Source organism: Ostrinia furnacalis, unplaced genomic scaffold, assembly GCF_004193835.3.
Source record: "Ostrinia furnacalis isolate ACB-3 unplaced genomic scaffold, ASM419383v2 OfSCF2566, whole genome shotgun sequence".
In the NCBI taxonomy this organism is placed as follows: Eukaryota; Metazoa; Arthropoda; class Insecta; order Lepidoptera; family Crambidae; genus Ostrinia; species Ostrinia furnacalis.
The window spans coordinates 835,491-852,078 of NW_021132805.1; the positions used below are offsets into that span (position 1 = coordinate 835,491).

Below are 16,588 nucleotides of genomic sequence, written 5' to 3' on the forward strand. Positions count from 1 at the left end.
AATTGTAAAATATATAGATTAACAACTCTTTGTTGTTACGATAAGCAATCTATTAATAATTATTATAATATCTATTTTATCCATTTATCTTCATGAAGAAATTTTAATAAGGGATCATTGAATTTTTATTCCACAATTTATCAGCATTTAGAATTAATACTAATTTAATAATTTTATCGTATTTGTTAATGCATGACTGAGTATTTTATAAGTTTGATACTTTAAAACAATTTTCTGTGTGAGAAAAATTAATAATATTTTTTTACGAACAAAAAAAGTCGTGAATATGTAAGAATTTTATATGATGTAAAATTTATTTTGTTTGAAAATCTTAAAATATTTTTGGATTTAAATAAAATAGCTGGAAATCACGACACTGATACTGTGATATTAGAATTACGCATGGTGTGATGATTATTGTAATAAATGTTTTTACATTATTTCAATTTGTCTTTTTATTTTATTCATAAACTTATTGTCATTTTTAGGTAATTTCCGCCCGTATTCACAAACATTACTATGAGGTCTCATAGTGTGCGTGGACGCACAGGGTGACACGCGAACCATCACAGCTAAACACCAAGAGTGCCAGTCTTTGTAAATTGATTAGACGTTGTACTTAACTTGATCGGACTGATAGCTTAAGACCCTTGAGCTCTATTCAACGCTGTGCGTTCGATTTGCTGTTTCAGTTAAGCAAGCATCGTTTAAGAATACGGGCGCTAGTCTCCACTGCAGGTCAGCACAACCCTATTTAATTTAACTAGGAAGTGAGGATTTGGCTTACACTCCCCACGCTGGAAAGACGCGTTGGGGAAGCCTTAAGTTCGCATATTTGCCCCTTAGTCGCCAAGTAATGATTTTTTTTATAAAGAAAAGACAGTAATTAAATATTTACAGTATTCATTTACTAATTTAAAATTAGTTCGTTAAATAACAGACATTTTAGTAGCTGACTGCATTCTTAACTAATGTCGATTAGTTTTTCTCTTATTGTTAAGGTATTTCAGATGGTCTTCGTCGTCATCGTATAGAGTTTTCTCGATCCACCTCATGTAGGCTTCCACCTTGAAAACAAATACATTTAATTATCATCATCATCATTTATCATTAGCCTACTTATAGCAGTTCATTATTAGACATAGCCCTAGCCATTTAACCCTGTCTTCGGTCGCAATCAACTTCCGAAGTTTTCAAATTGAAGACTCATTTGAGTACTTTTTTTTTAATATCCGATCCGAATGGTATAATTCTGGTATTCAAATAAAGAAACTCTTTCCAAAACATTCAATCTAAAACATTTCTCAATACCTTACTAATTGACTAATCGACAGAGCGAGCGCAGTTTTTTATTTGTATGGGAATATGTTGTGTTTTTAACATGAATTTATTAGGTCGACTTGTAACTATGTAATAATATGTAATTTATATTTCTAGACGCACTAAAGGGTAAAATTTTGAATAATTAAGAATACAAATTAATTACATACCTTTGTATAGACATCAGGCTTGCCCTTAGCGCACGGGATGCCCCAAGAGACAATGCCGATCTGTCTGCCTTCCCTTACCAAAGGGCCTCCTGAATCACCCTGCAAAGGTGACATAAAACTATGTAATATATCGATATAAATGTTAAAACTTATCTATTTTTTTAAGTCAGGATGCTACATAATTTTGTCACTTGGACTTTCGTTTTAGTATTGGCAAAAAGTAGAGCTTCACAAACGTGTAAGATTGGAGGCCGATTCTGGAATACCTACTAGGCGTTCTTTGTGATGTCAAACTACTTAATTTCTGGACTACTTACTGCAGCATATCTAACTAAACACTGTCACAGTGACCCTATGTATTTGTCTCAGGTATTTGTGTGATTTGCAATAAAATGTAATCGCATTTTTAAGACGTGACGTAGACATAGTCGGTGCCTTTAGTAGTCATCCATCATACCTAAGCAGGCACTGTCTATGTCTCGTGCATTTTGTTTTCCCGGTAACGTCATATGTATTCCTAGTTACTACGAGTTTGCTCTACAAATTCTAATAGGTATATGTGAGCTCACGCGTTTTGACATCTCATAAAAAGCATGTCAATTGAATTTTTGCTTGTTTTTGTCTCATTTCCACTCACATGACAAGCGCCCTCTCCAGCCTTCGTCAACGCACAAATCTGAGTCTCAAACACGGCGTTGACGTTCTTATGCGCCTCTTTGCACTCCTCGTACGTGATGGACTTGAGTTCCAGCTGCATCAGGTCGTTGGGGAGACGGCCTGGGTACTGGAAGATAGATGAATCGTTTTAGGTAAGAGGTTCCATTGTCTGGTGAACCGATGATCTCATGAAGATCGCGGGTCGAAATCCTTGGGGGGAAGATAAATTGATGATGAAGTATTTCGATCCTCACTGACAGTTGTGAAGCCACTTCCAACAAATACCAATGTTCTGAATAAGTTGTATTTTTAAGCTTTATTTGGTCTTCAAAATGAGAAGACTTGTTTTTATCCCTGAAAACATTAGCTTTAGAACTTATGGCCGTTTTCAAGTGGTGACCAGGATTCGAAAGATGTAGTATTAGCCAGGTTTGGCACTCGGTAACATTGGCTTATCTAGGGTTCTGATATGCCATGTCACGGGGTAGCTGACGAGTTAATACTATCAAATCAACTATCATCTTAAAATCAGTAGATCAACATCCAGGGTTTTCTCCTGCAGTGGTCCTGGTCCTTCGTTTCGACCCTAGAGAGTTATTTTAGGCCTTTGTTTAGTAGTGATCATAAAGTTAAAGTCAAAGTAAAAGTTAAAAAGGAAAAAACACTTACAGAAGTGGTCCCCCATCCAGTCAGCACCAGATCCTCCCCTTTTTCCACCGGCTCGTCATTCAGCTCCACAGCGTCCACTGTACTGCTAAACTCTATCTCCTTGTGCGTGAAGAGGATGGCGATATCGTTCTTGATGACGTCATCGTCGTACTCTTCATGCCGCACTATCTTTCGGATCGGGTAGGCTGTGCCACCGTAGCGGAGTTGGTTGGTGCCTACTATGGCCTGGATGTACTTGGGGTTTATTCTGTAGATACAGAATTTTTGTTAGAACGGTAAAAGAAATAACCAAAATATTTTTAACATAACTGTGTAGAATTAAATTCGTAAGAAAGGAGTAAATCAAGGAGAGAAGTGACAGAGAAGTTCGGTTTGTTTTTTGAGACCAAAATCATAATCGCAATAAATTATTGGGTGTTATGAATTACGAATAATCTTGATAGTTTCCCTCAAGACCAGAGTGGCTTGATTTTGTGCATAAACTAAAAATATATTGCTTAGTAAATTAACTTAAGAAATAAACATTTTTGATTCTTCATTCATTTTGATGTTACGGACGTAAAATAAAACAAAAGCTAAGTGCCTGATCATATTTTTAGCAACAATTCACAGATATGATGTTGCGGAAAAAAACCAACAGTACATGGAATTACGAACGTGGTTGATTGAACAATAAAATAAAGCATAATTGTTTTTGTAACTTTAGTTTAGTTAAAAAGTATAAATTAAGATAAATATTTACCTATCAACACAATGAGCTGCAGTCAGTATGACCCGCGGAGTGACCAGGGATGCCCCGCAGAAGTGCCACACGCCCCAAAATCTTAGGGAGACCTAAATAAATACAAATAAATAAGTACAGAGCACATCAAGCTAAACGTGTGATTTTGCGACAAAATTGTGTAGTTTTCATCGGCTTTGCACTGGAGGGAAGTCGAACCTTAACTTCGAACTTCATGTTCTTCTAATTAATTTTATTAAGGTTTGACAGTTTGACTTTCCCCCGGAACAAACTTGACCTTCACTGGTTGACTTTTTGTGGCCTACACAGGAGTTGCAGCGGTGGGAACGAGAGGAGGGAATAGTCCCGTAATGTAATAAGACAACATTTTTATCTTGAAACTTTTTGCTTAAAGTCGTGGGCAAACATGATCAGGCAAAAGAAACAAAACGGGGCAAGTAACTTTTTTACTGTTTCATACCTACCAACCGGGCGATGTGGAAATCATTGGGGGAGTTTTGTGTTCAGCAGTGGCCGTCGTGGCTGAAATGATGATGATGATGATACCTGGTACGGAATGGAGCCATTTGCAGCTTTGGTGCCTCCCACTATGCGTTCCCAGTCCTCTCGGGCATTGGGATCAGTGGATGAGTAGAACTCCGATGACACTGGTGATAAAAATAATTATACTTATCAATTAATGTGTTCGCGACTTCGTAGTGAAAATAGTGTCCCGTTTTTCGACGCTGCGACGCCTCCGTTCCCTACGGGGGTTATTTATATTAATTGCTAAAATATAATCCATTGCGAAGCCTCCGTTCCTTACGGGGGTTATTTATTATTAATTACTAAATCATCAGTAGGCACAGCTACCTGGAGTACGAATAAAATTAAATATCGTACTTGTATAATTATATTATGTTTTTTTTGTATGAAAAACGAAATAGTGTTTATATAGTTGTATCAGAAATACACTATGATTACGAGAGTTATTCGTGCTAAGGGTACAGGGTGCCTACAGCTACAGTACAGAATTACTACGATGAACAAACAAAATCATTCAGTCTTTTAACTATATGGTAATTAAAATGATGCCAAAATAAAATCAAAAGAAATATTTTTGCAATTGAAACAAAAACAAGCAAAAAGCATTTGTCAGAAGTGGGATTCGAACCCACGCCCACAGAAGTGGACTGCGACCTGAACGCAGCGCCTTAGACCGCTCGGCCATCCTGACATACTAAACGAGCTCGAAATTAATAGCCGCTATCGACTTGTAGCGCCGAATATAGACTATGACGTCATGAGTTCAAGGTAGTTTCGCAAAGTAGATGAAAGTAGTTTTGGCATAACGATGACGAATGTACAGTAGATAGAATAAATTACGTTCTATTACTATGGTAATCTAGAATCTAGGTACTTTTTGGATTGGAACGATAACCAAACCCGGGACTGAGTATCGAAAAAGAAAGTTTATTCGTTCAGACGACAAAAACATAAAAAACAAATTATTTAAGTAAACAAAAACAATCTATAAAGACATTTTTTTAACTAATGATGGTAGGTACCTACTCTAATAATAACTAAGATTTATTAATTATATTTTAATAATGGAATGATAATGGTGATATATTTATTTTTATTATTAAAGGAAAATTTATTACCATGTTTTCTAGCTTACCAAATATAGACAGGGCTGCTTATTTATTTTTAAATAAATAAATAAAAATATTACATCCAGTATCTAAATAACAATTAAATTGTTTCGCTCACCAAATAAAGGGCATAGTATTCCAACAAATACCAACGTTTTGACAAACATTTTGCTCTCTCTTCAGTAAACAACTGACACTTTGAATAGATTTTTCAGTTTTATACAAATCAGTTATCTTGTACAGACGACAGCACTTCAACCTGTACATTATTGTTGTAAAATACACCTAATTGCAAGGACTTAAGGTGCGAAAATGTCTAGTTTGACATGTCGTTTGTGCGTCATACGCGCTGCGCGTGAGTGGTGCGCTAAATAACTATGGTGATACCCCTATGGTGAATTGTTCCTAATAAATTTAAATGGTGTCTCACGCAATCTAGATAAAAGTCTATTATTATTCTTAAGGTGAACGATGATGTGGTTAAATTTTTTTTGTATAAATAACAATATCAAATTAACGAACTAAAGTCGCTGACATAGCCCGACGGATTAGCAAGCTGAAGTGGCAATGGGCAAGGCACATAGTACGCAGAACTGACGGCCGATGGGGCAGCAAGGTTCTGGAATGGAGGCCGCGTACCGGAAAACACAGCGTGGGACGTCGTCCCCCACAAGGTAGACCGACGATATCATAAAGGTAGCAGGGAAGCGCTGGACGCAGGCCGCTACCAACCGTGCGATGTGGAAGTCATTGGGGGAGGCCTATGTTCAGCAGTGGACAGTGGACATCAACATCATCATCATCATTTCAGCCGTCCTGTGGCTGAAATATGATGATGTTAATGAAAAACTTTTGAAAAAATCGTCGCAAATTGAAAATAAAGCTTGTAAAATGGGCACAAGACTGCATAAATAAAATTAAATACCTACAGGCTATTTAATATACTACTAGATGAATATTATTTAACATAATATTATAACTACATACATTAGTTTTTACTAAAGAGATTTTCTTACTGAGCGGCGTCTACTACGTCATTATGACGTTTCTTAAGTTTTATGAACAAGGATTTTTGTTACACACTGTATAACATACATAACTTTGGATATAAAATGCTTGTGCTCTTTGCTTTGTCTCACTGTAAAAAGCATCCATTTACGTTAACCTCGTATGGTTTTCTTTTAAAGTACATATAAAGGTAAGTTTAGTTTGGGATTATTTATTTATTAAAAAAAATCGAAAAAGGGAAGTACCTACCTGGATGCAAGCGGCGCAGGACCGGTCTTTGTGGAAATCCTTGGGGGAGGCCTTTGTCCAGCAGTGGACGTCTTTCGGCTGAAACGAACGAACGAACGAAAAAAAANTCCTAATCTATTCGTGCAAAAATCTTTTAAATTAACATAGCCGTTTTGGAGGAGTAGGGAATTTAAGTAAAAAATCGATGTCCCGTATTTATTTTTTTAATCCAGAACAAAGAGACGTAGCGAAAATTCAAACGTCACAAATGTAGTCCTTGAACTGTTGTATAACATATATTTTTTTCAACTATTTCTGTCCAGCAGTAAAAGAGGAGTAGGCTTTACAATATGCCCATTTGGCGCGGATTGAGGACTCTAATCGCCTTAAGCAAGCATTGTTTGTGAATACGGGCGTTAGTCTCCACTGCAGTAGGCCTAGGATGCGCGCCGCGATAGGCGTTTATCATGCCATTTTATCGATTTTACGTGATAAGCCCATACATTTGTCGTCTAAAATCATCGATAAGAATTTACAGTATTCATTTATTAATTAAAAATTAGTTCTTTAAATAACAGACATTTTAGTAGCTGACTGCATTCTTAACTAATGTCGATTAGTTTTTCTCTTATTGTTAAGGTATTTCAGATGGTCTTCGTCGTCATCGTATAGAGTTTTCTCGATCCACCTCATGTAGGCTTCCACCTTGAAAACAAACATTTAATTATCATCATCATCATTTATCATTAGCCTACTTATAGCAGTTCAACTTCGCAAGTCTTCAAATTGAAGACACATTTGAGTACTTATTTTATTAATATCCGATCCGAATGGGAGTAATTCTGGTATTCAAATAAAGAAACTCTTTCCAAAACATTCAATCTCAAACATTTCTCCATAACTTACTAATTAATCAATCGACAGAGCGAGCGCAGTTAAAATTTTATTTGTATGGGAATACATTGTGTTTTTAACATGCTTTTATTCGTCGACTTGTAGTAACTAACTTTGTAATAAAATCTAATTTATATTTCTTGTCGCACTAAAGCGTAAAATTTTGAATAATTTAGAATACAAATTAATTACATACCTTTGTATAGACATCAGGCTTGCCCTTAGCGCACGGGATGCCCCAAGAGACAATGCCGATCTGTCTGCCTTCCCTTACCAAAGGGCCTCCTGAATCACCCTGAAAATTAAAACTATGTAACTGTACTGTACTGTATAGGTATGTAATGTATTGTAAGATAGGATGTTAGTTAACTTTGTTCATTTGGACTCTCTAATTAATATCACCAAAAATGATGGGATTACAAATAATGCAGATTTTCGTTGTACTTTCTGATCTAAATCTACTCAATTTCTGTACTACAGCAGCACATCAAACTAAACACTGTCAATGTGACCCTATTTGTAATAGACGCGATTATGATGTTCTTGCTACCAAAGGCTTTTACGCACTGCGCATTTTATTTTCTCGGAGACGTCATATTTCTTTTTGCTGTACAAAATCCACGGGAGAGTCGCGTTTTAACACCTCATAAAACATCTGTCAACTGACCAGTGTGTCAACAACCCCTGTAAGGTATTTTTGCTTATTTTTGACTCTGAATCTATTCTAACTCACATGACAAGCGCCCTCTCCAGCCTTCGTCAGCGCACAGATCTGGGTTTCGAATACCGCGTTGACGTTCTTATGCGCCTCCTTACACTCCTCGTACGTGATAGACTTGAGTTCCAGCTGCATCAGATCGTTGGGGAGACGGCCTGGGTACTGGAATAAACATCGTTTTAGGTGAGAGGTTCCATTGTCTGGACCGATGATCTCATGAAGATCGTGGGTGGAATCCTTGGAGAGAAGATAAATTGATGATCAAATACTTTAATCCTTACTAACAGTTGTGAAGCCACTTCCAACAAATATCAATGTTCTGAATAATTCAATAGGTAGGTATGCTTTGTTGTATTTTTAAGCTTTATTTGGAAGGGAAACTATTCCAAGGTGGTGTCTTCAAAATGTGAAGGCTTCTTTTTATCCCTGAAAACATTAGCTTTAGAACTAATGGCCGTGACCATAGTATTAGGCTGGTCTCGCACTCGGTGGCATTGGCGTATCTAGGGTTCAGGGGGGCCTGGCCCCTGATATGCCATGGCATATCTCTACTCATGAGCTATGATACCCCGTGACATGTCACGGGGTATCATAGTTAATATTATCAACAATCATCTTAAAATCAGTAGCCCAACATCCAGGGTTTTCTCCAGCATTGGTCTTGGTCCATCATTTTTAGACCCTCGAGAGAGGCCTTTATCCAGTAGTGATCATACAGCTATTAAGGCAAAGTCAAAGTAAAAGTTAAAAAGGAGTAGACACTTACAGAAGTGGTCCCCCATCCAGTCAGCACCAGATCCTCCCCTTTCTCCACTGGCTCATCATTCAGCTCCACCGCGTCCACTGTACTCCCAAACTCTATCTCCTTGTGAGTGAAGAGGATGGCGATATCGTTCTTGATGACGTCATCGTCGTACTCTTCATGCCGCACTATCTTTCGGATCGGGTAGGCTGTGCCACCGTAGCGGAGTTGGTTGGTGCCTACTATAGCCTGGATGTACTTGGGGTTTATTCTGGAGATACAGAATTTTTGTTACAACGGTAAAAGAAATAACCAGTTATTTTAAAAGAACTGTAATTATAGAATTAATGAGTAAGGAAGGAGTAAATCAAGAAGAGAAGCTCGGTTTGTTTTTTGAGACCACAATCATAATCGCAATAAATTATTGGGTGCTATAAATTACGAAATTGAATAATCTTGATAGATTCCCTGAAGACCACGTGACTTGATTTTTTATACAATTTTTTTATAAAAAGATATGTTGCTTAGTAAATTAATTTTGATGTTACGTTAGTACTAGTACCACAACTAGTACCTATAATAAAAGCTAAGCGCCTGATCATATTTTTAGCAACAATTTACAGATATGATATTGCGGAAAAAAACCAACAGTAAATGGAATTACGAACGTGGTTCATTGTGTATTTGTAAGTTTTTTTACTAAAAAAGAATAAAATAAATAAAAATTTAAGTAGATACCTATCAACACAATGAGCTGCAGTCAGTATGACCCGCGGAGTGACCAGGGAAGCCCCGCAGAAGTGCCACACGCCCCAAAATCTTAGGGAGACCTAAATAAATACAAATAAATAAGTACAGAGCACATCAAGCTAAACTTGTGATTTTGTAGTTTGTGTAGTTTTCATCGGCTTTGCACTGGAGGGAAGTCGAACCTTAACTTCGAACTTCATGTTCTTCTAATTAATTTTATTAAGGTTTGACAGTTTGACTTTCCCCCGGAACAAACTTGACCTTCACTGGTTGAGTTTTTGTGGCGGTCAAGCTATATAGATCCTGGCTACACAGGAGTTGCAGCGGTGGAAACGAGAGGTGGGAATAGTCCAGTAATGTAATAAGACAACATTTTTATCTTGAAACTTTTTGCTGAGCAAACATGATCAGGCAAAAGAAACAAAACGGGGCAAGTAACTTTTTTACCTACCAACCGGGCGATGTGGAAATCATTGGGGGAATTTTATGTTCATCAGTGGACGTCCTGAGGCTGTTATGATGATGATGATGATACCTGGTACGGAATGGATCCATTTGCAGCTTTGGTGCCTCCCACTATGCGCTCCCAGTCCTCTCGGGCATTGGGATCAGTTGAGGAGTAGAACTCCGATGACACTGGTGATAAAAATAATAATTATACTTATCAATTAATGTGTTCGCGACTTCGTAGTGAAAATAGTGTCCCGTTTTTGCGACTTCATTGCGACGTCTTCGTTCCCTACGGGGGTTATTTATATTAATTGCTAAAATATAATCCATTGCGAAGCCTCCGTTCCTTACGGGGGTTATTTATTATTAATTACTAAATCATCAGTAGGCACAGCACAGCTACCTGGAGTACGAATAAAATTAAATATCGTACTTGTATATTATATTATGTTTTTTTTTGTATGAAAAACGAAATAGTGTTTATATAGTTGTATCAGAAATACACTATGATTACGAGAGTTATTCGTGCTAAGGGTACAGGGTGCCTACAGCTACAGTACAGAATTACTACGATGAACAAACAAAATCATTCAGTCTTTTAACTATATGGTAATTAAAATGATGCCAAAATAAAATCAAAAGAAATATTCTTGCAATTAAAACAAAATCAAGCAAAAAGTATTTGTCAGAAGTGGGATTCGAACCCACGCCCACAGAAGTGGACTGCGACCTGAACGCAGCGCCTTAGACCGCTCGGCCATCCTGACATACTAACCGTGTTCGAAATTAATAGCCGCTATCGACTTGTAGCGCCGAATATAGACTATGACGTCATGAGTTCAAGGTAATTTGGCAAAGTAAATGAAATAGGCCAGTAGAATTAAACACAAAAATTGATTAAATCGGAAATAATTCCTACAATTATTGTGCTTTAATGGCTTCATTGGTTGCCCATTAAGACTCTCCTAAGTTTTCGACTTCGACGGAGTTGTGCTTAAGTGGTGGGGGCCCCCGAAAGGGGCGTTTTTTCGGTTTTCCGGTTATACCGCGTAAAGGACTTACCCTATCGAAAAGTGGTCTTCATGATGGTTAAAGGGCACTTAATCCTGCATTGAATTCTACTGGACTAAAAGTAGTTTTGGCATAACGATGACGAATGTACAGTAGATAGAATAAATTACGTTCTATTAATATGCCTAAACATATGGTATGATGATGTCTCTGAAAATAGGCAGTAGTTCTAAGCTTTTTGGATTAGAACGGGAACCAAACCCGGGACTGATTATCGAAAAAGAAAGTTCGTACACACAACAAAAAAATAAAGAACAAATGGTTAAAGTAAACTTATCTTTAAACAATTTTCTTCCATCTAACTATGGTGCCTAATGGAATAAGAAATAGTTCTAACTGTGTCTATTAATAATTATTTTATTATTAAAGAAAAATTACCATGATTTCTAGCTTACCAAATAAGATAGGGCTGCCTATCTACTTAAATAAATTAATAAAAATATTACATATAGTATGTAAATAACAATAAAATTGTTTCGCTCACCAAATATAGGGCATAGTATTCCAACAAATACCAACGTGTTGACAAACATTTTGCTCTCTCTTCAGTAAACAACTGACACTTTGAATAGATTTTTCAGTTTTATACAAATCAGTTATCTTGTACCGACGACAGAACTTCAAGCTGTACATTATTGTTGTAAAATCGACCTAATTGCAAGGACATACGGTGCTAGAAAGTCTAGTTTGACATGCCGTTTGTGCGTCATACGCGCTGCGCGTGAGTGGTGCGCTAAATAGCTATGGTGATACCCCTATAGTGAATTGTTCCTAATAAATTGAAATTGTGCCTCACGCAATCTAGATAAAAGTACATTTATTATTCTTAAGGTAAACGATGATGTGATTAAAAAAAACTTTTTTTAATAACTTACAATATCAAATTAACTCGGGCTGACATACCTAGCCCGACGGATTAGCAAGCTGAAGTGGCAATGGGTAGGGCACATAGTACGCAGAACCGACGGCCGATGGGGCAGCAAGGTTCTGGAATGGAGGCCGCGTACCGGAAAACACAGCGTGGGACGTCGTCCCCCACAAGGTAGACCGACGATATCATAAAGGTAGCAGGGAAGCGCTGGACGCAGGCCGCTACCAACCGTGCGATGTGGAAGTCATTGGGGGAGGCCTATGTTCAGCAGTGGACGTCCTGTGGCTGAAATGATGATGATGATGTTGATGAAAAACTTTTGAAAAAATCGTCGCAAATTGAAAATAAAGCTTGTAAAATGGGCACAAGACTGCATAAATAAAATTAAATACCTACAGGCTATTTAATATACTAGATGAATATTATTTAACATAATATTATAACTACATACATTAGATTTTCTTACTGAGCGGCGTCTACTACGTCATTATGACGTTTCTTAAGTTTTATGAACAAGGATTTTTGTTACTGTTATTTTGTACTAGCATCGAATAAATACTTTTCTTTCTTTCTTTCTTTCTTACACACTGTATAACATACATAACTTTGGATATAAAATGCTTGTGCTCTTTGCTTTGTCTCACTGTAAAAAGCATCCATTTACGTTAACCTCGTATGGTTTTCTTTTAAAGTACATATCAAGGTAAGTTTAGTTTTTGATTATTTATTTATTAAAAAAAATCGAACCGAAACAAAACCGCGGTTGACGTTATTGTCGGTACGTGAACAGTAATTATTAGACGTTTCAGAAGAAGAATTGCGAATAATTACATGAACGACACTGTTATTACAATCAATCTGTCGTACAATAAATCATTTGGGCTATACACGTCACGTTCCTTAGTTAACATTCGGCGCGCGCGCAGACTCGGGCGATTTGAGCGAGCGCGCGCATACGAAATGCATTTGATCGGCGCGAAATTATCGCGGGGTTTGGAGAGGTGTGAAAGGGATTGGAGGTGCGAAGATATGATCTATTTCAAGAGAAAAGTCCAAAAATTTCACTCAAAGCTAAGCTAGACTGATGTAGAGCTGGATCATTATCATTTTGGCTTATGGCAGACCCCTTTTTGAACGTAAGTCTCTCTAAAAGATTGCTACAAAGCACGTTACTGTCAGTCATCTTTTTAGACATTAGGCGGTCAAGCTGTATAACCAGGATNGCCAGGTTCTACAGCTTGACCGCCTCAAAGTCTCAACCAGAAACGGACAAGTTTGTCTGAGGAAGCTGTCATTTGACCGGTAATGAAAATTTTCAAAAGAAAATAGGAGGAGTTTGAAGTTTAGATCGACTTCAGTTTAGTGCAAAGTAGTTGACAGATGACATAGGATTTCTACTGTCTATCACGGTTCATGTTCAGAGCCTGGTGAGAACCCAGAGAGAAGTCTTAGTAATAGGGTCCCGTTTTTACCCTTTGGGTACAGAACCTTATAAAATATGTTACTCCACAGTTGGTACCATTATTATGGGAAAAAAAACCTAAGAAATTAGGATTATGGCAAAACTCTCCACTTTAGTGGAGGAGGCTCTTATGCCCGTTTTCACCATCAATTCCTATTTTTAGTGACCCATATGAAAACAAAATTCCTGTCATGTGTCACTATAGGGTAGCTTAAAAATTAGGGATTTATGGTGAAAACGGGCATTAGTCCAGCAGTGGACTATGAAATACTGTTGATGATGATGATGATGACCTAAGAAATACTACCTACATACCTTAGAAATGTACCTACGCTAGCCTGAATAAAGCATAAATGATACAGATTGTCTGGTCATATCCAAAGGACGTAGCTCCTTGTGGAATTCCTTCAGCAGATGTCAGGAGGCGCCGGGCGGCTTTATAGCTCCGGACCGGATGCCGCTGTACAGTTACTATTGGTGACAACCACGCTGTTACTGCTATTACTGCTATTAGGCAAATGGAGTTCCTCAGCTGGTGGAATGATAAAAAATATAACAGGGTTGTGTCCAAACGCTTTTATGATTCTGAAACTTCCTGCTAAATTACTCAGGATAAAACTAGGGATATAACATAATTATTTGCGTGCAAGAGACCCATCGAGACGAAACACAGAGCCGCCAGAGTTTTGGGCTGACACTGTGTAGGTTTGTTGTCGACACGATAAGAAGAACAAGAAAAAATTCAATCAGTCGGCCATGAGCCCAGGGGTTTGACATTCCATCAGGCCTGTTCATCTCCGCGAGTTTCCATCGAAAACAAAACACGCACGATGGCCCACCTACAGGTTAATGACATTGAGCATACATTTTTTTAAATACCTTCGCAAAATCAAAATCAAAATCAAAAATATTTATTCAGTTTACACCACAAGTGGCACTTATGAACGTCAATAGAAAATAATAAAAAAAAAAACTTCTGTACGTAGTACTTATTATTATTCTGTGATTCCATCTTCAAAATCATAGCAGCAAAACCTATCTAAGTATAGCTTCAGAAACACTCCTTTTTTTTCAAGAGCCCTATTAAGAATACCCTGGTCCCAGTAAGTCCCAGTCAAGTTTTTTCGCAACAATGAGTAGCCTATGTTTTGTATTTGTTACACCAAAATTGATTGAATTGTCAGTCGTTTAGTTTTTGCAAATGTGACAAACATTTAATTTACAGAGTGTAATATTCGTTCGTTTCAGCCAAATGGCGTCGACTGCTGGACCAAATGTATCCTCAAGGATTTCTACAACTTCATTTCTGTAATATTAGTGTCAATACACACAAAATAAAAAATATATCACCCCAGAGCCGCAGTCGGGAATGGTGTCTATTTTATTATTTATCTATTTTATTAACAGGCAGCCCTGAACCTTATGGTCAATATCGGAATCGAATTCCGACGCGTGCCGCCATAAGGCCGGGGAACAATCACCATGCCATGGGTCGTTTGGGAAATAGAGGATGTCGTCTATTACCCCATTGCGATCGCAATGTTGATCGACTATGTCTTTATTAGGTCTTTACTTATGTGTTTGGAATATAAGTTCCTATTTCACTTGATATAAGTATAGTAACTTCCTTTTATGTGTATGTTGAAGGGAAAATATAGTATAGGGATATAAGGGTGAATAGGAGTTTCTGTCATCAGATAGCTTACTTTGTATAAACTTCTTAGGTGAAATTCTCGATATTTCTTTTTAATATATTGATTGACCAATAGGATATTTAAAAGGACTTTCTAAATACAAACAAAGCAAGAACTAAACAAGAGAAAGTAAATTTTTGTCTGTTACCTTTTCCTGTTTGAACCAATCTCCATGAATTTCGGTTGAAGAGGGAACTTACAGTTATTTTATTTATCGTCTTTGGTATACCTACTAACTAGCAATAATATTTTTTATTTCAGAAATAAAAGCCATACATATAAAGGCAAAGAAAAATACATTTTAAAAGAGGTAGTTATGCATTTAAAACATAGTAATAAATCAATGTTTATGTAATACACATATTATTATAGATTTTTGATAAATTAAATTAGTCTTTGATCGTGATAGAGACATAAACGCGAGTGAAGCCGCGGGCAAAAGTAACTTTAAAATTCTTAACATTCCTTAAAAAATCTTGCATGGCTTGTAAGGTATTGTCGGCTATACATTGTTTGTGTATCTAAATTCTCAACATACATTCCTTAAACTTCAACAATCTTACGGAGATCTCATACTCAATCATTGTTCTTTGCTCAGTTAAGAGTTGATTGGTTCAATGTTTGAAGTTAAAAAGCCTCGATGTGGAAAAAAGTTGCAGCTTTCTTTTTGATTTTTTGTGGGTGTTGTTAATTTACTCAAAAAACGTTATTGGTGACATTGTTTGTGGATAAATAATTAATTAAATCAATTAATTCATACCATTTTTATTCGCATCTTCTAAATAGCCACTCGAATAATATGTTTATTGGAAAAATGACTTGGTTGTAGACCTATTAGATAATCAAGAAGTGATAATAGAAGTGTTTTCATGAAAAAACTTGATAATATTATGTAGAATTATTTTGTAAGCAGTTCAATTTATAGAGCTGTTTTTGTCACCGAAAGTCGCGTTAATACGCATACCGCAATCCATAAAAACTGCATTATTGTAAAAATATTAAATGGAAATACATTCATGAAATACCCTGAAAAAGATGAAATAAAAGGTTTTTCTCTAAGCATGCTATTGATAATTAATGAGCATAAGTTATTTTACTTTTAAATCTCTGCAGATATCTCGCTAGTCGTCTGCCAGTTCTTCGAATGCCACGACGACCCTGGCTACGATCCTGGGGAGGGCCCGTTGACTGATCTGCAGTTCACCTGGCTGGGGGCTCTCCAGTACATTCATGGTAAGATGGGCAGAGACAATATATTATTATGCGAACATCAGGCCTCCCTAACCTAAGCATGGGGAGTGCAGCCCAAATCCACCAAGAAAATCGTGGACTTAGAGCTAAGGGATATGCAAACATCAGGCCACCATAATACGTCTTACCAGCTTTGGGAGTGTAAAGGCCAAACCCTCAGTGGAGAAGAATAATAGGTGTCGTGATGATGATGAGGATTCATCGTCATCATCATCATCATTTCAGCCATAGGAGATCGACTGCTAAACATAGGCCTC

General features: G+C 37.1%; 1 protein-coding gene and 2 non-coding genes across 3 annotated transcripts; all 3 read right to left on the bottom strand.

The window, feature by feature from the left end:
- Positions 1 to 936: 936 nt before the first annotated feature.
- On the bottom strand, positions 937 to 11,586 carry LOC114355850 (chymotrypsin-1). Its single transcript, XM_028308881.1, has 7 exons — positions 11,538 to 11,586; positions 4,105 to 4,205; positions 3,559 to 3,650; positions 2,817 to 3,063; positions 2,128 to 2,274; positions 1,491 to 1,589; positions 937 to 1,067 (listed from the first exon to the last, which is right to left on the bottom strand). The coding sequence occupies exons 1-7, from the start codon at positions 11,584 to 11,586 to the stop codon at positions 969 to 971; spliced, it is 834 nt and encodes a 277-aa protein (XP_028164682.1). The 3' UTR covers positions 937 to 968.
- TRNAL-CAG (transfer RNA leucine (anticodon CAG)) lies at positions 4,691 to 4,774 on the bottom strand. The gene has a single exon. It is a non-coding gene; the product is annotated as a tRNA-Leu (tRNA).
- On the bottom strand, positions 10,666 to 10,749 carry TRNAL-CAG (transfer RNA leucine (anticodon CAG)). The gene has a single exon. It is a non-coding gene; the product is annotated as a tRNA-Leu (tRNA).
- Positions 11,587 to 16,588: the final 5,002 nt, after the last annotated feature.